Source organism: Diorhabda carinulata, chromosome X (genome assembly GCF_026250575.1).
Source record: "Diorhabda carinulata isolate Delta chromosome X, icDioCari1.1, whole genome shotgun sequence".
Classification (NCBI taxonomy): domain Eukaryota; kingdom Metazoa; phylum Arthropoda; class Insecta; order Coleoptera; family Chrysomelidae; genus Diorhabda; species Diorhabda carinulata.
Genome location: NC_079472.1, coordinates 28,848,123 through 28,870,363, shown reverse-complemented (window position 1 = coordinate 28,870,363; position 22,241 = coordinate 28,848,123). Strand labels below are relative to the sequence as shown.

General features: G+C 31.5%; 1 protein-coding gene across 1 annotated transcript; it reads right to left on the bottom strand.

Moving 5' to 3' along the window:
• Nucleotides 1–1,073: 1,073 nt before the first annotated feature.
• LOC130901805 (tyrosine decarboxylase-like) lies at nucleotides 1,074–8,078 on the bottom strand. Its single transcript, XM_057813411.1, has 2 exons — nucleotides 7,629–8,078; nucleotides 1,074–2,721 (listed from the first exon to the last, which is right to left on the bottom strand). Exons 1-2 carry the CDS (start codon nucleotides 7,941–7,943, stop codon nucleotides 1,291–1,293), a joined length of 1,746 nt encoding a protein of 581 aa, XP_057669394.1. The 5' UTR covers nucleotides 7,944–8,078; the 3' UTR covers nucleotides 1,074–1,290.
• Between the last annotated feature and the right edge of the window lie 14,163 nt (nucleotides 8,079–22,241).

Sequence of the window (22,241 nt, the reverse complement as noted above, 5' to 3'; positions counted from 1 at the left end):
TATATTGCCCAAAATGATCAATACTTCAATAAGAAAACTGATTTAAATAACTTTAGTGTAATTTACACATATCTTTTAGATTTTGAAAAAACGCCATTAACAACCAACTAACCTCACCTAACCTATAAATTTCATCTTCATTTCTAATGACGTAACCTATAAATTTTTTTGTCGTTTATATTTGAACCAATAAGTATTCGGTGAAATTTACGATGAGAGTAAAAGTACCATGAGAGTTGCACCGAAAAATTAATACGTGTAACAGTCACTGCTACGATCGATTCGAAAATAAAATGACCGAAAATAAAAATAGGGGTTGATCGTAGAGGGTTGAAAATTTAGGGTTGTGAATATTTTTTAAAGCTGTATCATAATTTTATCTAAAAAAATTAGGAGTGGACCACCCTTAACATTTAGGGGGATGAAAAATAGATGTTATTCGATTCTCAGACCTACCCGATATGCACACAAAATTTCATGAGAATCGGTCAAGCCGATAGATTAGTAAATTGTTAATCAACGCTTAATCATGTATGAATTTTGTTTAAATTGAATCAATTTTCTGATAGAATCAGAATTTTCTACCGCACATTCGCAGAAGGTACCACCATTGGAACACTTGATCCGCGTTTAAAATACAATTTTTGTCTTGGTTTTTAGAGGGATACAAATAAAAAATTTCATAAATTGATATGTTGCAAATTAAAAAAAGCTATTCGCTCCTTGATTTAATCTAAAGCTTCCATGCTTATGCCAGAAGTATATGTTTTTCAGAAGCATAGTATTTTCTTATTTTCTCCGGACTGGAACAGCTGTGTGGGTTACTTTTTCATGTAAATCTTTCTTTGGGTAATAAGGTTCAACCTTTCATCGCTTATTAGTAGACCGACATTTAGAAGACATATATTTCATCGAAACTATCAATGTTTCCAAGTCGAAGTAGAGTTGAAATACGATGAGCACTTCTTAAGTGATTGAATTCATACAACTGTTTTAGCCGTTTCTTATAGAGAAATAGAATGGAGTTACGACAACAAATATTTTCCCTATTGGTAGGTGAAATAAAGAACGTATTTTCAAATGAAATAATTTATTTGTATAAGATTCAATAAATATAAAATATCTTAAAAGTAGTAATACTGATGATTAGAATCAAGTACAACTACAAAGTACAACAAACAATCATGAACAACAGAATTAACATTCGTATTCACAATAAATTTTTTGCCTCAATAACTTATCCATACTTTCGTTACAGTCTCCATCATTTCATAAATATAACGTATTTCATCACATTCTACCCGTTACTTGATTTGGACTCTGAGATTGTATCATAAATTCGTCATTGTGATCTTTAAGAAATACATCATCGTCATAAGTCGACATGTTGGTCAAAGCATCTAAAACATCATCAGATGGTTTGGTATCTGTGTCATTCTCTTCATCTGGGTCGATGACCAAAATAGGTGTAGCACCATCGAATAGGTTCGTTTTGCTTCTAGATCTTTCGTATATTTCTTTGGACACACTTCTTGTAAATGAAAGCCTGTTGGACTTTTGTCTGGTGAGAGGAGGTCTGGTAAATATTTGTTTCCTAACTGCCGCCTTACTCAGTAGTTCTGAAGCGAATTCAGTTATTATTCTCCAAGCGTGCTCAACGTCTTCTTGAGTGGCGTGCTCTGCTACTACGCAGAATCTAATAATATATTTGTTCTTCACCATACTGGGAATCATATGTAGTTTTCCAGAGTCATTGATATTTGCCAAAAGTGTCTGATTTACGTCATCTGGTGCTTTTAATCTTAAGCAAACTAAGCCCAATTTTACGTCGTTTACAACTTCAAATCTTTGGTCTTCTCTTACTAATGATTCAAAATGTTTAGCTAGCTTAATATGATTTCTTATATATTTTTGTAATCCTGATAATCCATATCTTCTTATAACAAACCATAATTTCAATGACCTAAATCTTCTGCTTAACGAAATTCCCCAGTGTCTGTAATCTATAGTTTCATCAGAATTGGCATGTTGTAAGTACAATGGATCGACAACTAGGGCACTAGTTAATTTGTATTTGCATTTAACCCATAAGCAAGAAACGTCGAAATTAGTAAGTAACCATTTATTAGGATTCGTGTTGAAAGAATCTATGTATTCAACACCTTTGAGATAAATTCGTAACTCTGGGCAGATGAAAGCGTTTCCGGCGTAAGCAGCATCAACGTGAAGCCAAGTACTAGGTTCAGCTTTGCAAATAGGACCTATCTCTTCGAGTTTGTCAAAAGCACCTGAAGCAGTAGATCCTAATATAGCAGACACGAAAAAAGGGAACAAACCGTTAGCTTTGTCTTTTTCCATTGCGTCTCTCAATGTTTCTCCTCTAAGACTACCATTTTGGTCAGGTTCTAAGATTTTTATTTGAACAAGTAAAATTTTGGCAGCTTTTTCTACACAAGAATGAGCTTCCTTAGAACAATAACAGATTAGTTTAGGCAAGAATTCGCTATCGATTGACGAAGGTTTATCTTTTTTCAAATACTCTATGGCCTGATTTCTAGCAGCAAGCATGGCAACTAAGACACATTCACTTGCAGAGGTTTCGATTACGCCTCCTCCATTGCCGCACTTCTTTGAAGTTATAAAATCATCTGGAAGACCTATTGCTTGTCCAAACCAATCCATAACGATAGTTTCAAGCTCTGAACATGCCGGACCTGCAGGCTGTAACAAAAAAAAGAATATTAGTTTTTATGTTATGAATCAGTGAAATAAATCCGTTGATAAATTAGAAAATAGTACATTACGAGTATATGACTAGGAGTAGAAAACGCTTATCTCTAGAGCTCAGATTTTAATGTGTGCGAAATATATATTGAAGGGTTCTGCTCCCAGTAATTTCAATTCCTTTTTCTTCAACTGTCAACTGTTAACATAAGTTCTATAATAGGATAGAAGTGTTTCATTATAGATAATATCTATTTTGACTAATTCTAAAGGCGCACATTATAATTCTTGAGACATTTTTCCAACAAAATATTCGAAATAACATATACATACTACCGTCTATCTACAGCCTCTGTTGCCGAAAGTAGTAGTTATGGTATTAAAAAACATGTTATTTATTATATAAGTGTGTTAAATAGAATAGAATTTTTTATACAAGCATTTTCTTAAATGATTACAATAGAACGTTTAATTCATAATCTGCTGGTTTAGAATCAGAATCGCAGGCATTTTCATCGAAACAACATAGTAGGTAAAGAAGCTTCAAGTTCTTCGATATAATTTATAATTTAGTGCTAATCACAATATTTTGATAAAGACCGAAATAGGTCGAAACGTCAATTCTTACCTCTGTTTTGAAACTAATTTTCTATCATAAGAGACCTTAAATAGAGACGATTTATCGAAAAAAACATATAAAAAGGTCTAAGAAATGAAAAATTGAAGAAATTTATCCAATAAACTTGATATATTAAAACAAGAGGTCGACTTAACATTTAGAGATACGTACCTAAGAAGGCATATGCATTCAAGAAAACGCTTTGTAAAAACTTTACATTGATACAAGGGACACTTCTGTTGTCACAGAATTAATTGTATTTAGTGATGTGAGTCCTCAAAATATAAATACGAACCGAAATTTTTTACTGGAAGTGGTCTTTTTTACTGGAACCGATCGAGTGGTTGGTATGTTTTAATTAATTTTAATTAATCTTGATTAAATTTCATTTTATCTATAATAAGACATGCATACGTCGTCTTCTACCTTTAGAACGTAGGATTGAAATTGGATTCTGTTGTAACTGGTTACGTTGAACAGTACTAGCAATAAGAATATTTCTAACATAGTTGGGGGTTGTAGTATTAATTTGAACAGCTTGTAATTTATAATTTGAAAAAATTGAGATTGTTGCTTAAAGTTGGATGAAGCTGTTAAAATATTTGTTACCAAATTACCCAGTCCTATTAGATCAATAATAAAAAGTTAACCAAGTAACTACAAGGTTGTTACTTATTAGGAACTTTTTATAAATAGTAAATTGCCAGGGTATTTAATCTTCGATTTTTTTTTTATATTGAATGGACAATTATTTCCAAAACCTAATAGGAATGAATATATGTTGACGTATGTAGCTTATTCTAACCTCAACAAACAAAGACGTTAGACCTAGCAAATAAAACTGAGTGCAGATTTTGTTGCACAGAGGACGAAATACTACAGAACTCCAGAGCACCACACCTAGGTGCGTATGAAATAAAAGACGAAGATCTCTGGCAATTAGTGCCATCCCACATTCTAGACTTTTTAAACGGAGTGAGAATGATGGATAAGCTGTAAACACTGGGCTCTCTAGTATCGCAGCAAGAAAATGGAACACAATAGGTCTTTTGGGTCGCAGTGAATACGAGACCTAAAATCCATACTTACATACATGTAGCTTATACATATTTATATTTGTTCCATTATTCAAGACTTTAAAAAACATGGTTTTGTTACGCCGAGCTTTAGCAGTATCATTTTATTATTCCTGAGAGTATGGACGTAGATTAATACCTGATCCACAGTTTCACTTCTTGTTGTTGGCTTTCATATTCCTCATTTTTTCATAGAAGGAGAGGAAGTGAAAAGTAAAAATCGAATGTTTTTGCTCTAAGAATTAGGATTTTGTCCAACTTTTTTGTGACCTTTTTGAGGACTGGAAAATCTAAAATTGCGTTTTATTATGTTTGAATCTATCACTTACATCATTCATAATAGATATTGTTAAAGTCGTAAACTTGTGTGGATAATATATTAGAAATTAAAGAAATTTAAGCATCAATTTACAAACAGAATTTGATCGTTCTTTAGAATTATTGACCAAGTGTTTTATAATGAAAATTTATTATTAGAGAATTTCTAATCATCGTAATTTGAATTGAAAGATTTTTTATCAAGTGTTTTTTGAGAAACAAATATGTTTATAACCGAGTATGAATTATTTTTTTTTTTAATTTTAAATCACAATAGAACGATCCAAGAATACTTTAATATTAACCCCAGGGAATTTAATAATTGACAAAAAATTGAAGTAAAAAACCTTTTTTAAAACCAAGCTTTACTTATTTGTTGATAAAATTCTTTCCATTTCTAACAGTGTCACAATTACTAAATAAAACTAAATAAAATCTTGTTACATTGTGAGATGCAAGAGGAAAAAGAAGCTGCTAAATGTTCTTACTTAAACCATCAAAATGTTTCGCTATCACAATGTAAGACGCTTCTATCTATAAAATGGGGACTATGATAAAAACAAGAAGTATCAATAATTAAGGTGTTAAGTTTTAGCGTTAAAAATTAAATTAATTGAATAATGATGAACTTATAAAGTATTTCTTATTAGATTTAGTTTATTTTTAACTTTTTAGTTCATTTAATTAACAAATAATAGAAGCTTGTTTTTTAATAAGGTTATTTTTCTTTAATTTTATTTTTAAATTTCTAGTATTTTTAATTCGAGTTTTACTATTTTATCTTATCCTTGCCGCTTGTTGACATCACTTTCATTAGCTACATTGTACTATCATTTCAATTTCGCTTTCTCTAAACGTTGTTATCTCTGGGCAATAGTTGCTGTTGTGTACATGTTGTTCCCACAGTCTATCTCCCCAGATGTCCATTGTAGACGGATAAGGGCATCAGTACCAAAGGATTCGTCATGGTACCCTGATATGAAATGTTTATACACCCTCATACCATTCAGCCCTCGGCATGTGCTCATATTGGCATTGGGTCATCTATAGAATCAATCAAACATAATCCACATTCATAAGAAACTTTTTGTTGGAGTTGCATATTCACGCCAACCAAATGAGTCCAAACTCAATGGGATTACGTCGTTTATTCCATTATTGAGTTCATATGATTTATCCTCAGATAAACTCGATGTCACAATAATATTGAATTGTCATCCGATTTATAAATGCATGTAACATTTCAGCTTAATTCGGGAAACCGCGAATTGGATCAAATTTAACTTGCAAGATTTGATTATAGTTCTTCCAATATCAATTGCGAGGAACAATATTATATTTCATAAATACGCACGGCACTCATACCAAATTAAGAAATAAAAAATAATGTTTACTTCCTGTATAAAATTCAGTAAACATATAACAAACCGTCACTCCACGTGGACTCTGTTTACTAATGAAAACATCGAATCGAAAACATAAATGCATTTCTATTGGCCAAAGCTGTCGGAAGGCGTATGTACATAATATCTTTGAAATATTCCTGCTAGACAGTCTGTGATAATCAGTGGCGAGGCTTTAGACCATGGGCGAATGAAGACATTGCCTTTTAACAAATATTTTCTCGCATAAGACAAACTTTTAAAAGTATACTGTAATAAATTTATAGAACTAAATAAAACCTTGTAAGAAACTATTAGAGGACACAAAAACCAAATGTATAACAAACAATTTGAGATAGCATAGACTTTTATTTAAATCATATTATTATTTTTTACTAATCATCAACAGTTTTTAGGGCGGTTTTTGAAAAACTTCTCAACAAATATATTCAAATACCTACATATTTATAAATTCATATAAATCATTTGATGGAGAGATTAAAAACAAAACATAGAAAACAATTTTAATAGGTTTTTTTAAGAATTCTCGGTTCTAAACGTTGTTATTGTAATAAGTGAAAAAATAATGAATAATGGATAAATATAGAACTATTGTCAATATTTTAAAATGGTTTATCGAAGTTTTATGAAGTTCTCCTCAAATTAAAAGTTCGTACTCGAGAAAGAAGACGATTCACTCATAAGAGGAACTTATCAGACACAAAAAGTTTGAACGTCTACTGATTATATTTAGACAAATTTGTATAAATTATTACCAAAATCTAGTTTAAAAAAATCAATTTAGCTTATCATTATATAAGGTGATAATTCAAAAAGACTTGAAGATCAAAGTTTCGAATTTGTGTCTGAGAGAGTACAATTAATGTAGTGATAAGTACTGTCTTTCTTAATGTTCCTTTAAATCAGTTAGAAATTCTCAAATAACGCAACAGGAGCTTGTAATAGCTTTGAAATATTTACAAACTATTTGCAATCAAATTCCGCCACTTGGCAAGTGGATTTCACATGAAACAACCGTAATCGAAGAGTCACATTATGAGGTTTTCTTTCGCTTGGAAAAACTGTGCCAGTTGAAAAAAAAATGTCTTCATAGAAATAGTGTCAATAATACAAAATATATTGTTAATTTCATATTTTTAATTTAAATATGTTTCACAAATGTATTGGAAAACGACATTTTAACTGCACTTGATACAGTAATATTGAATAATACATAGACAATTTATTATTATTAAATGAGCCTGTTTCTTAAAATAAAATTGCACAACAATAGTAAGTAGAAATGAAGAAACGATCGAATGTTTCAAAGAAGAATACAATAATCAAGTATATTACGAATATATTGTATATTTTTTCAAAAAATAACATCGTTTTTTCTACAAAACCAATTAACAATATAAGGTTAAGGTTATTGAGCTGATAATAAATTTAAGTTCTTCCAACATATCGAACTGAATGTTTTATTTAACTTACAATAAAAAAACTTACCCATGAAAATCCCATGCATGCAATAGCATCCGTCAACATATCAGCTAAAATTGAAGGATAAGAATTTCCACTTGGAAAATAAGCATGAAATCTTGGATGCTGCCAATGTGTAATACCGGGCATTATCTTCTTATCCACGTCGTCCATGATATTATCCCAATTTTCAGGTTCTTGGGGTGCTACACTTGGTATCAAATCTTTCAGATACCCTGGTTCGATATCAGGAGTAACTCTGTAATTTCCTACATTTGTCATATATCGACAAATGTAGTCCACCATTTCTTTGCCGCGAACTCTGAATTCTTCAACATCCATGGCTGATGTAAAAGTTCACTACTGTTTTAAATTTCGCGTAAGCTCAAGGATTATTATTGTTGGCCTTTTCCTATATGCTCGCGATGCAGGTATTACTGTGTGTTGTGAATCTCGCACTACTTTTATACGATTAATGTTTTTGGAAAGCGGAGGGGGTATAATGTTAATCGAATTTGAATAGTGTTTTTTTGTATACTCACTTACGCGACAGGAAGGATATTAGCGGGATTTTCATTTTATAAAAAAAAATTGCTATTTTTAGACGTGCTTTTACTTTAGATAATATTAATGCAAATAACTCGACTGAAAATCTATGAGAATCGTGATTTGATTTTACATGTTTACATTACAAATAAAGTCGAGATGTTTTGATATGAAACTATTATAAACTAATAAATTATAATATATAGTGTTTATAAATTAGACCAAAATTTCAGCAACAAAGTAAGGTAATTTTATATTTTCTTGGTCTCCTCGTTTTGTAGCTCTAGAAAATCGAAAAATCGTCCGATTTCAATGATTTTTTTAAATCATCGTTTTTGTGGTGGATTTATGAAAAAAAACAAGGGAAATATCTCACCTGGAGATTTCATATAGTTTTATGACTTCAATTGTTATCATAAACGCTCTAGAAAATCGAAAAATCATCCGATTTTGATGAATTTTGCATTTTTTCAAAGTTAACTTTTAATATTGTACACTTGATTAAAATAAGTGATTTTAAGAATGTTTTTAATCATATAACTTTAATGATTACTTCATAAAAAGGTACAAATGGTTATATGTAAGAAAAGGACAATTTTAAAAGAAATTGTTAATAGTTTTAAATGTAAAAACATGATAAATCAACATTTTTTTATAACTTTTTTTCAATTTGCTCATTTTTTGTGTAGATTATAAAAAAAAATGAAACAACTCCATTTGATTATTTGGAAAAAAGTTATCAATCATAAGTAAATAAGTAAATTTTCATTAACATTTAAGCCCCTAAAACCAATATAAGTTTTCAGTTTTTTTATTCCCATATTGTTTTTCGTAAATTCGCCGCTAAAACGGATGATTTTTCGATTTTCTAGAACGAAAGTAGTACTAGATCCATAATTATTACAAATTATATTGGAAAATTATGTAAATCAAAGTAAGAATTAGATGCTTTTCAGTGAGTGTTTTATAAAAGTTGTGAAAGTCTTCAGAGAGAGTGTAAATATTTTACCAACCGTATTTATACTTAACGTATTCCTACTTTTACTAAAATTATATTTAATAAAATAACCAAATAATCTCCTACTAAGCCTTTGAAATGGTTCACTAAGATCGTAACGAAACGCTTGGAACGAAAGTTAGACTTTTATCAGCCCAGAGAACAGGCGGGGTTCAGAATAGGGTATGGAACAAACGACCATTTGCAAACGATTAAGATACTGATAGAAAAATCCATAGAATATAATAGGCCCATCGTAATGATATTTGTCGATTTTAAAAAGGCGTTTGACACAGTTGAACTTCCAGCAATTTTATCAGCCCTGCAACAATGTAGGGTAGACTACAGATACGCAAAGCTCATTAAACACATATATGAAAACGCAACTCTAAATGTAAATCTCCACGAACCAACAAATAAGATACATGTAGGACGCGGGATTAGACAAGGAGACACTATCTCTCCTAAGCTCTTCACATGTGTGTTGGAATACTCTTTCAAAAAATTAAACTGGGAAGGGAAAGGTATAAATATCGACGGTGAGTATCTAAACCACCTACGTTTCGCAGACGATATCGTCATAATCACCGACAATATGCAAGACGCTCGGCAGATGGCCACGGATTTGAAAAGAACCACAATGAATGTTGGCCTAGAAATAAATCTAGACAAAACCAAATTTATGACAAATCTGGTAACAAATGATAACATAATTATCGATGGAGGTGAGATAGCGCAAGTATATGACTATAAATATCTAGGCCATGAAGTGAGGATAGGAAGAGATAACCAAACGTGTGAGATAAAGCGTCGAATACAGTTAGGATGGATAGCTTTTGAGTAGTACCTTGAAATCAGACTTACCAATAAGCCTAAAGAGAAAAGTATATGAGCAGTGTGTTATACCTGTGATGTCCTATGGGGCAGAGACGCTTACCCTCACGAGACAAACTGCAGGAAAGATGAGAGTGGCGCAACGGGCAATGGAAAGGGCAATGTTGGGAATTACGAGAAGGGATAGAATTACAAATGAGAACATAAGAAGAAGAACAAACGTTAAGGACATTATTGAAATTATAGCCCAAAAGAAATGGAAATGGGCAGGCCATGTAGCCCGAATGACGGATAATAGATGGACGAAAAGAATATTGGAGTGGAGGCCAAGAATGGATAAGAGAAGTAGAGGCAGGCCGCCAACAAGATGGAGTGACGATGCAAAGAAAATTATAGGAAATTGGATACATACAGCTCAAGATAGAGATAGATGGTTTAAACTAGAGGAGGCCTATATCCAGCAGTGGATGGAAGATGGCTGATAGATGATGAAGCCTTTGAAAAATTATTGACCGAGTGTTTACGGCTGTAAATAAAAATAGTACATTATGTTACTAGAAGTAGAAGACCGTGGGATGCAACTAGTGTACAGCGGATATTTTCCTGTTTGTAGTAGAAACCCAATGAATATAAAGTCTCATCTAAATAGATAAGATATACGTTTTATATGCTATAAATTATAATCATCCATGAAATGACTTAGAGCCCGTCGTCCAGGCTAATTGATACATTTTTGGTAATTGTTACTTATGTCTATCACAACCGAATCAAAATGCGTTATTTACAATATACAATATACATGTTTCATTTCGATACATAGTTTTAATTTTTTTAAAGTGGGGCTACATAATACGTGTTTTAAATTTGACTTAACATGGTACTTTTTCACAATGGAAGTATTGAACTTGATATCAGTATCAGTTATCAGGACTCTTCATTTTCAATTCGAACACTAAAATGATGGGCTACTGCATCCACAAGAGACCATACAAGTCTATATGGGTGAAGTATGTCTTATAAGTGCTAGAAAACAGCAAAATATGGTCGACCTAACCTAACGTAAGCAATTGTTCGTTTCATCGTTTTATTTCAATTTTTTTATTATATCACTCTATTCTCTGACCTAATTATATCCTGCTATTTGCACAAATTTTTTGTAGAGTTTTCTTATTCAAACTTTTTCACAAATGTAGAATTAAAAAAAATTAGTACTTGATTTAAATATTTATAATCGTTTTGTTCCAGATAACATATCTTTCTGTTGCATCAATAGGCGCCAAAAATCCGAATTAAACTAATCACCCGAATTCAAATATTTGAGAAAATTCTGAAAATTCGTACTTAAATAAACTAACACACTTTGAAGAGTATTATAAAAAGACTGTGATTGCACTACCGCCAGTCAATGTGCGAGATTAACATAAAAAACGTTTATTTATTATCTGACATCATCAAACAATGTACGTACATTTACAACCGTAAGGCTGACGCAGTTGAAAAGAAAGATTATGGAATTAACTTTTAAACAATAAAACTATTTTATCTAAAACTACTACAAAATCTATGTATAACTAAGAAAATATTGAAAAGTAACTGACAGTTCAAACTCTTGTCAATTGAATAATATTAACAATTCGATAGATGATTCAATCGTTTGGCATATAATTTATGTTCACTGCAAAGTTGATACACCTGATCTTATATAAAACACTGACCGAACTGAAATCAAAAAAATTACAAAATGAATATATCCAATATTAACCTATCAGTAAAGGGCTTTTCTCGATTCTCGAGTAGAAAATATTGCCATCATTCTTTTTAATGTCACCAAGATGAATGTTTTCAAGGAAGGCTACACGCTTACTGTAATTTGTGATTTCCTAAAATTGGATTATGTGGGGTTAATGAAAGTAAGCCGCCCTATTCTTTGTGGAAGAGTCTTTGGTAAAATTTTGTGCAGTTTGTGAATTTTTATCTTGGGTTTTGTTTTTTGAAAGTCGAAAAGCGTAGCAACTCTCTTCTTAACATATTGGAGTTAGCCACAACCACAACAAAAAAGCTGCTACCTACTCGCTTTCTACTCGATATCAATTAGTACCCAAAATAATCATTATAATATTCTTCTGGAAAATTCTATGCAGCTGTAAGCGTTCCTAAAACACCAGTCCCATGGCCATCGACTGAAAAAAGACTTTTACATGCGGGGAACTGAATACATTTATTAAAAAAGTACCTAAACATCAAGTTTTTCTGATCAAAATAAGAAATCGAATACAAAATTTAAAAATATTTCATTAGCGTTTTACACAATTTGTTGCATTCTTTGAAAGCTGAAGGTATAGAACATTACAACGGAGCTTTTATAGTCGATATACCTGTCACCAAAACCTGGAGATCTACATATTTTACCGTGTCAGTTGAATTTGTAGAAAATATCTTTCACTATAAACACCTCATCCCACATTAAAATAATTGTTGTTAGATTAGCAGAATGCTAAATGCACTATACAAAAAATTAGCATACATAAGTTGGAAGCTATGGTTAAATAAATTGGTATGTTTCTAAAACTATAGATCCTGAATATTACTCATTCATTTTGTCGATCATCGGCAACAAATTGGTATGAGCGGAGGTGGTGACATAACATGTTTATTCTTGAGTTTCTTGATTTCGATACTATGTGAACACAATAAAGCAAAGAAAAGTTGTTTTTTCATTATTTCGATTAAAAATTATGGCAAAAACATCACTACATAGTGAAGAAGGAAAAATGGGAGAATTCAGCCGTAAGTCGTCTTCTCGAAAAGAATAGTGGAACGAATACACATACTGCAAATAAGGTCTTATCTAAAATGTAAGATTAAAAATGAAAATCAGTTATATCTTTGCCCAAAACATCAAAATTAAAATTCTACTTTTCAAGTTTTTGGTTCTGCAAACAAATATAAGTCTGTGTTACAATTATGTCTGATACAAATTGATTTTCCATAGTATATTTGCTGGACTCTATAGTCTCCTAGAGGATCGACAAATCATTTTTAACACGTTGTAGTTTGCTAAAACTTGTTGCAGATGTAATAAGAAGGGTTTTCGAAATTCGCAAATCAATATAAATATAAAAAAGACATCCTGTAAATTATGAGCATAGATTAGTTAGATTTCCATACAAAATGCAAATCTAGCATATTATTTAGCACAATTAGTCTCTTCTGTGAATGGATCAAATACGACCACTATGGTTAAAGCTTTCGTGATTACGATATTATACATTATCATCAATTTTTTTCGGAAATCATTCATTTGATAGGATATTTGGATCCAAAATTTTTCAAATAAATATTCTTTAAATTGACGGTTCGTGCAATATTACATTTTACCTTTGAATTTTGATATATACACCTTTGATTTCGATACACTGTTCCATTGGTGTTTCTGTAGACATAACTAGCTTAAATAATATTCTATCAAATTATTGATAAGAAGTAACCAGAGTAAGGAAATAGACCGTGCGCTGGATGGAGCTTACTATGCAAAATGTGAGAAACGCAAGCGATGTATGGTTCTGAACTCAGAAAAGTAAGCAGAATATGATTCTGAATATTGCCAGGAGTCCAATGCCAGTATTGGTCCATTTTTGTTTTTCATTCTACCCCTTTCGACATCTAGTAACTGGACTGAACGCATGATTTGTTATCATTAAAACGATTGTTGTGAGAATATCTAATTGATTTTTATGATTAAAGATACTTACAGCTATTCGAGTGATAAAAGAATAAGATATTTAGGAATAAACACAATTATTATTGGTAAAAAAAATTATCCAATTCAAAAAAGCAGATTTGAACATATTTTAAAAGAAAAAATGATAATTATCAATTTTTTTTATATCGACAATCGTTATTTACGCATTTGCTTGTTTTGAAATTGGATGCACATTTAGACGGTTGAATCAACAATTACAGCAGTGGTTGCTTGGTCACTTTTCATGGGTATAAAATATCATCCTTCCTTCTATGTTATAAGAAGATCTAATCAATAGCCTGTAATTGAGTTTAGTCAGTATTCACCGATACATATATATGAAATTAACATATATCGAAGTTCATCAGCCATTTTTTTTAAAGTTAGGTGCAAATGTATTCCAATTCTTTTAGCTGTTCGACACTTCCCAAATGCTTCAGAGCTAATTGTACAAAATCCAGCGATGCAGTTTTAAAGCACTTTTTTCGAGCCAAATCTGCTAGTCGAATCGCAACCATAAACCTAAATAGCTTAGACGTGCTAGCTTGTTCCCTAAGTAATTCCGAAAATTAAAAAATATCTGTATCAGCACTAATGACTATGATATAGATAAGTTTGATTTTCACTGCGTGAAATATATGACAAAACATTCATGAATCCGTTTCTAAATGGATAGAATTCAAGTCAGGTACTTCAAAAAATGAAGAACCTTGTAATTTGAAACATTTTGTTAGATCATCAAATCCTCCACAAATCTGTAACTCGCAATTTTCATTTATTTGTGCATATCTAGCCAAGCCAAGCCAAAATGATCTTGTCTCAATCGTGGTAACACCTTGAATGTTCTCTTCTTTTGATCTGAGCTGAAAGCAGATTCAATATGTTCGAAATTTACTCACTTGTTAGGAACATATTCACAAAAGCACAAAAATATAGAATTTCTGATGTTTTTTAACAGATGAGGAACATCATTTATCACTCAGATTGGGCTCTGATTCATAGTGAAATAAAAAGGTGAAGTGTTATTTTCATTTTCTTTTTGCATGAGTTCATTTAACGCAGCTCTGTTTGTAGATCCCTGATCACAAACTGTAGCAACAACTTTCAAATTTATATTATGCAGCTCCTGGATCACATGGAGAATAACTTGTTTCAAGACAGATGTCTACATTGTATGTGATGGAAAATAATAGGCAATGACTTGCTATCAGCTCCTCCTTATTTCACTAGCTAGAAAAAACAAGTGCATGGTCAGCCAACTGATTTTTCCTTCCAAGGTATCCATGATCTACATATCATGAAATAGAACTTATGCTTTTCATAATAAAGACCTGTAGACAGAGAAATTTCATTAACTAATAATACACAGGTAGAGATCAAGTTCATTCATTTTATTCACTTGGAGCTTCAATATTTTCATGATAGTAAACACTGATAATAGTTTCAATAGGTATTCTTGACAAAATTCCTTTCAGTGTTGCAACTGAAAATAATTTGATAAATATCTATACAACCTGGGACTTCATTTGTACATAGAAAGAGCATAAGTTTTATCTTGTATAGTCCATCGTTTTCCTGTACCTTGTCTACGAATATTTCTTAACTCTGAATAAATGAATTCTTTCGTTATATTATACACTCAAATGTTATAATTTCACACATCTTCTTCACTGCCTTTAACTGCTCTTTGTCTTCTTTAGACTGTTTTTCAATTTTGATATTTTGGCTATTGTATTTCAATGAACTTGATACATAACCATTTTCCTAGGTGCTAAATTCTTCTTGCAAGTTCTAGCTACAGTAAAAAGTTCCGATTTTTCTTTGTCAAAACTATTAATTTTCTCTGTAAAAATGGAGTCTGAAAATTTACTTGAAATTCCAATGTCTCTTCTATAGGTAAATTGTCAGATGATATGGTATGAACACTCAAACTATCAATTTAATGCTCCTCGACAATCATATCAGTGTCTGCTATACCTGTTTTTGTAGCATATGATGGTTCTTGGTATACAGTCATGAACTTTGGCATGATCTGTGGTACTGAATACACTGTTTACACCACCACTACACCCAGACTGAAGGTAAACTCAAGTTAATCTTCAGTCTCTGAAGACTAAAGCTTGGTTATCGAAACGCGACAGTGTAATTGTGAGTGTAGGTGTAGTGTAAACAGTGTATTCGGTATGAATCTCGCTAACGGTTCCAGAAAATCCAACTTAATAGTCTGTGACTCAAATCGCTACATAGTTCCTTCCACTTAAATTGTGAGGCTCAGGTCTAATTGGAACGGGAACGATCGTGATCATGAGAGTGATTATCGTGAGTGCTTAATGGAACGCACTATATATGTGTTATTGTTATCAATAGTTCTAGTAATTGATGCAGTTTTTTTATATTGCGGTTCTTTGAAATAGTATACAAAAATTTATAAATAACCTAAGCCAGATCTGTAATCAAAAAGGGGAATCCCTAATTTACAATTTACGTCTTGATATTCTGTTAACAGCGACGTGCATTCAACAAAACAGGTAACTGATTAATTATAGTCATAGAAATATCAAAAACTCGACGCCGAGGAGTGAAGAGAGATATAGTAAAAAGTTGGAAAACACGCGATATGGACTCACTTAAAATGTAATTAGTACATATTACTCGTATAGCGGCTGAGAAAGTTTTAGTTAATTTTGGGTTTTATTCATTATATACTAATAAGAATATATGATGTAGGTTGTATTAAGAACGGGAATATTGAGAACAAAAATAAATGTCTATAACGATAAGATGATAGTTTTTTTTGTTAGAAAATTTGAACAGTTCTAATTGAATAATACCTCTTTAGTACGGTTTCTTCTTCTGAGCTTACCTGGTTATTCAGAAGTTTGTAGCTCGATTTGATGATTTTAAAGAGATTTTATTATTTAGTATATTCTTCCTGAGAGACTGAAAGTGACACCGACGCAAAAAGCTTTTAAGTCATTGTAGGAAATATGTCCTTTAATAAGTATTTCAAGTACTATAAAATTAGGACTGTTGCGGACCAATACAAAAATGTTCTGTTATATGGGGCCGACACTTGAAAATATAATAGAAATATGTTCCAGAAATGTTATATGCAATTTTTTTTGTCAACCAGGATAAGTAATGAACACCTAAGGATCACATCTAAAGAAGAGAAAATAGATATAACAATTACGAAGCAAAATTGGAGATTGATAAATCATACACAACAGAAACCAGTACAAAACTAACCATACAAGTATTAAATTAAAATAGAACATCAGACAAAAGAAAAAGAGGCAGACTTGTACGAACATGGAGAAAAACTATAAGCAAAAACAGAAGGATATGGTGAGACTTCGTTGCAGTTGCTGAACCATCGAGAGGTGTACTTTATTCCACTGAGAATGACGATGACGAATATGAAAATGATGATGATACATTCATACACTTTATCCCTGAAGTGAGAATCTGGAAAACTATCAATAGACAGAGCCAAGTTTGTACTTTAAGTAACTGATGTTCGCGATGGTTTTTTGATGTTGTTATCTTGATAGAAAATGATTGTTGTTACATTCAGTTTATCCAAGTAATTAGAATAATACTCCGCGTTTATTATTTTATCACTACGGGGACAATCCACAAGGAGAATATCTTGAAACGAACTATATCTTTCTTTGCTATACAGTAGCTCATAGCATGAACTTTTATTAAAAATTTATTACACGAGATTGATCTCATGTTGATCAAACTTTTCGTGAACATTACATAGCAGATCAAGAAGAGTCTAATTCCAAGTTTGTCATTCTTCTGAACTACTAAATTTGTAAAAATTTTCTAAGCAATAATTCTAAAGAGCTGTCAAATTTGATTTCAACGATTGATACGAGTAAGTCCACTCGTATTTATATTAATAAAGCCATTCAATCGGTTAGCTTCCTCATATCAATAGTTAAAGTAATAAGTATGAGAATCTCATGAAGACGTATATAATTACAAACTGTTTTGAAGAACTCAAGTTTTATATATAGTTTTCATCAAAAATTACCCCTTTGAACCGCTGTAAATAATAACAATGGTTGTCACACAGCGACAACGTAATTTGTAAGTTTAACAAAAGTTTTATATCAAACAAATTAGTTGTTCAAACAAACGCAAGATTCTAAACTACAGTATAGAAAATTTTTGAGAAACAATTACTTACTTTATAAAGTTTTGCAAGGAAGGAGGCCACAAAATGGTATTTGAAATAAAGTGCAAACGACTATTTATTTTATAATCAGAACATAAATAATATTTATAGTACAAGTATTCTTTCGTCTTCTTTAGTGTTTAGTTCCGGTCTACGTTGGCATTTCCTGTCATGTTCATTGCCAACTGATATGGTTTTAAGGGGGTCCGATGTTATCTCTTGTGAATTCAGCTATTCTATTTTGGCATGTCAACATACTAACATAAATATTTCAGCTCTTGTCAGCACGGTGTATATCATCACTGGTCTCAAACATGTATATTCTCGCCTTGCACGTAGTACTAGTTATTAGTTATTCCTTAATATTCTAATACTACTACCAAAACTCAGGAACTGCGTCGTCGGCAAAGTTTATATATTTTCTTCTTTCCTATTCGATATCCTAATCCAGTGTCTTTCACATCTCTTATCTTTCATAATTGTGTCACCTTGACGAATTCCTGTTGTTATTCGTAGACGCTACATCAAGGTGAAGTTAGTACGTATTTGTGTTGTTCTGTTCAGTGCCGGATTAAGCTAGTGCGGGGCCCGTAGCAGAATCTACGGGTTCTTATGTATAAAGTGGTGAAAAACACATTTCGATACTCCCTTCTTTAATTTGCCATCTATAAGTAACTATTATATGGGTGGTTAATAGTCGAAAATAATAATATAGGCATTGTCGAATAGAAAATGTTAAATAATAATGTGTAATCTTAATCTTACAAATAAATAGATAACATTAAAAATATAAATCGGGACATTTCAATTTTGCTACACATCCATACTAAATATCGGGCAAGAGTACTTACAAAAGTTAGACGTTTTGCTGACTGAAATTCTAGAAGTAAATTCATTACACCACATCTTAATAAGTTTCACTCAAAAAATTACGCTAAGGCAGAGATCAGTTGCGATCAATATGCGGAGCCCGCTAGCGTGCGGGAATTGTAACTACTTTTGCTACATGGTTCATTCGGTACTGGTTGTGTTCCTTGATAAGTTGTATGTGTTACGGTAAATGTACACTCTTGGGAAATGTACACTTTTACCGTAAAATGTGTACAATTCCAAAAAAGTTAGGTATATGTGAACTGAATAGATATAATGTATATGTACATTTCCCGGCAAATGTGTATCTTGCCTTCACGTTTTGGTAAATGTATACTCTTACCTTCCTGGTTAAAGAAAAGCTGGAATACAAATAAATTAAAAATGTTGTTGCAGTAAAAACAATACTTATTTAAATAAACATAATATAAAAGGCTTCAATAACGAAAATTATTTTATTAAAAAAATTTAAATGACCAACCAAACATACTTTTCTTTGCATATTATATAATATGTCGTTGGTTATGATCCCACTATTCCTAAATACAATTTTCGTCCTAACCAGTTTGTAAGCATATTTTGAACATCTCGGTTCGCTCGATCTATCGAGCCCTGGCTTTGGGATTGGCGAGGCTTCCCGAATATTATTTTCACACCATCCCACATATTTGCTAATTCTTTTAATTTAATTTTATTTGCAACAAATTTAGTTAAATGATCTCGATAATTTAAAATAAATTTAAATTCATTATCTGGTTGTGTCTGTAAATCTATAAGATCCACTTGACACCTAGAATTCATTTCACTCGTCAAAATTGGTTTTATCACAATTCTTTTTTCCTTGCCCTTTGCCTTTTTTGAAATGCTTCACATAGATATAAATACAACATAACTGCTTCAGTAGTAAAGGGCTATGGTGGCATCGTCTATAATTCCATGAGTTTCTTCAATTTTTGCAAAATATTTTAAGCTACCCCTTTCTTTAAATGGACTTAAATTAATTTTTCTTCCTTCCCTACCACTATTATATCGTATCTACATCACTTTTCTTTTAATTTTGCTGCCTTTACTTCCAATAATATTTTTTCATACTGTTGTAGGTTTAAATAATAGTATATTATATTATAAGGATTAAAAGTGCATATTTTATTACGAGCAATATTTGCAGTTGCGTGGCGGAGCACAGCGCAGCTGAGTGAATGCAAAATTGCGAGTAAAATTAGGCACTTTTAGTCCGTATGATATATACTATTTTTTCTCAAAACCAAGTCAAAATTGAAATAAAGTTAGTTTTATTCAAAAATCGTTAATAATTTGGTAATAAATTTGATAACAGCGATACTAAGTCGGTAGTCATGGATATCTAGTATTGTTGGTAAATATCGATTGTCAAGTAGACGTCAGTAGACGTACTAATCATATGATTTTTGTAGTAGCTTTTACGCTGCTTTCAAAATGAATCCCGAATACGATGAAAATATACCTGCGGATATATTGGAAAGTGCCGAAGCAGTATATCTAAATCTTTTGCCACCCAAATCTCGCCAAGTTTATCAACTTGCATAAGAGCGATTCATGGATTCGTGTAAAAAAAAATGTGCAAAACTATGCGGAGAGTGTTCTTATGGTGTATTTCTCAAATTTAACGAAGACCGTCAAGCCATCCACTCTTTGGTCACAGTATTCAATGTTGCGATCCACACTGGATATCAAAAATGGTGTGGATATTAGTAAATATTCAAAATTACGAGCATTGTTAAAATCCTTTGAATTGTTCGAAAATTGTTAGTGATAATTTCAGTGGTGCTTTGAATTTTAGCAATAATTGTTACAATTGTACATCCAATATCACTATAAATAACAAATAAATACCTATATATATTTGCCCAATTAGTTTGTTTTACTAAGTTTGTAAGAGACAATGTTTTTTTCTTCAAATTTTAATTAGAGAGCTCAAATGCAGGACTAAAAGTGTTGCTAAGCAACGAGCAAATTTTTGTACGGTAAGGGAATTGATGGCTTTTGCACCTGAAAATAGTACAAAAATGTCAACATTTTTTGATGGTTGGAGAAAAATATTATTTTGTTTTTTTGTAACACAATCTATTCTAGTGGGTTTTTAATTTTTTTATTCCATTGTTTTTCAAAAATGATCACATTTAGCAAAACGACATAGTCATTGTGAAATCAACGTACATTTCCCTTATTTGAAAATTGTAAATGTTAGTTGAATGCACATTACCCAAACAAGGTAGCAAATGTGCAAATTTACCGGAAAATGTGTACATTTGGCGCAATATCTACTTTTACCGTAACATCTGTATTCCTCAGTACTTCTATATGGAGAGTTTCTATAAGTGGAAGCTGTTCCGATTAAGGAAGACAGAATGACAACAATTTCTCTATCCTCCGAGGTTCCAGTTCAGTTCTACGCAGTCTCAAGCATCCGCAGTATAGATAAAGTGTCTCGAACGAGAGAGAAAATGAATATTATCGGTACCGTAACGTAGGGACGTTTTTTCCCATACCAACCGTCCATATAGTAGTATTACATATATGCTTGTTTTAGTACGAAAAACATGTCAGTTTCAACGAGGTACTCAAGAGTTATCTTACAAAAATGGAGTTCCTAAACTAAACTAAACGACTCATTATGTTCAGATAAAACACAAATTTAATTTGATCGGGTATTGAAGCAGAGTTATTGATTTTCCTATATTTTTTTAATTTAATCCATTTCTCGTTTCGGTCAAAGGCGCACCTTTAATAAAAATATACGGTAGAGATACGAATACAACTATCCTCAATAGAAGAATAGAAAAAAGTTCTTATACAAAATTTGTTATTAAAAATAAATTCCATTCTACCCAAATATTCCTAGTAAGAAAAATTTGGAATTCCCGAAAGGATCTGAGAACAATGAAATTCTGTAAAAAATTACAAGGTGAACCAACCGGATTTAATTATTTATCTCGAAAGTTATTGAACTATGATGCAATACAGATTCGAATTGTCATAGATATAGTTATAGTACAGTATTAATGACTAATGATTTCATCTCTCGGTATTTATTAAGTTGAATTAACTGGTATATTATATTTCCTGTTGATTAAGGTACCGTTATTAGAATATTCAAGGTAATTTAGGAAGTATACTATTAACAGTATCGGTTGTGATCCTGGTGGAAAAGTAATATTGATATTGTGTTACCAGAAGAATAATGTGCTTTTTTTGTACTGTATGTATAAATTGGAAGTTAAATATTTTATAATTTGATATCTGTTTAATAAACTTTATATACCAATTTCAAATTTATTTATCCTCCAAAGAGCTTCCATGTTTTCCGAAAAGATCCAGGGTTACCTACATTAAATATTATTTTGAGTTAACAATGTGACGGTTAAAATTCTTGAACCTCTTAAACTGAAGCTTTAATACAATTATCATTAAGAAATTCAATCC

Excerpts from the sequence above, each read along its gene's own strand:
- LOC130901805 (XM_057813411.1), bottom strand. The coding sequence starts at position 7,943 with ATGGATGTTGAAGAATTCAGAGTTCGCGGCAAAGAAATGGTGGACTAC. Across the intron at positions 2,722-7,628 it reads CATGCATGGGATTTTCATGG|CCTGCAGGTCCGGCATGTTC; the intron begins GTAAGTTTTTTT and ends TTTTTGTTACAG.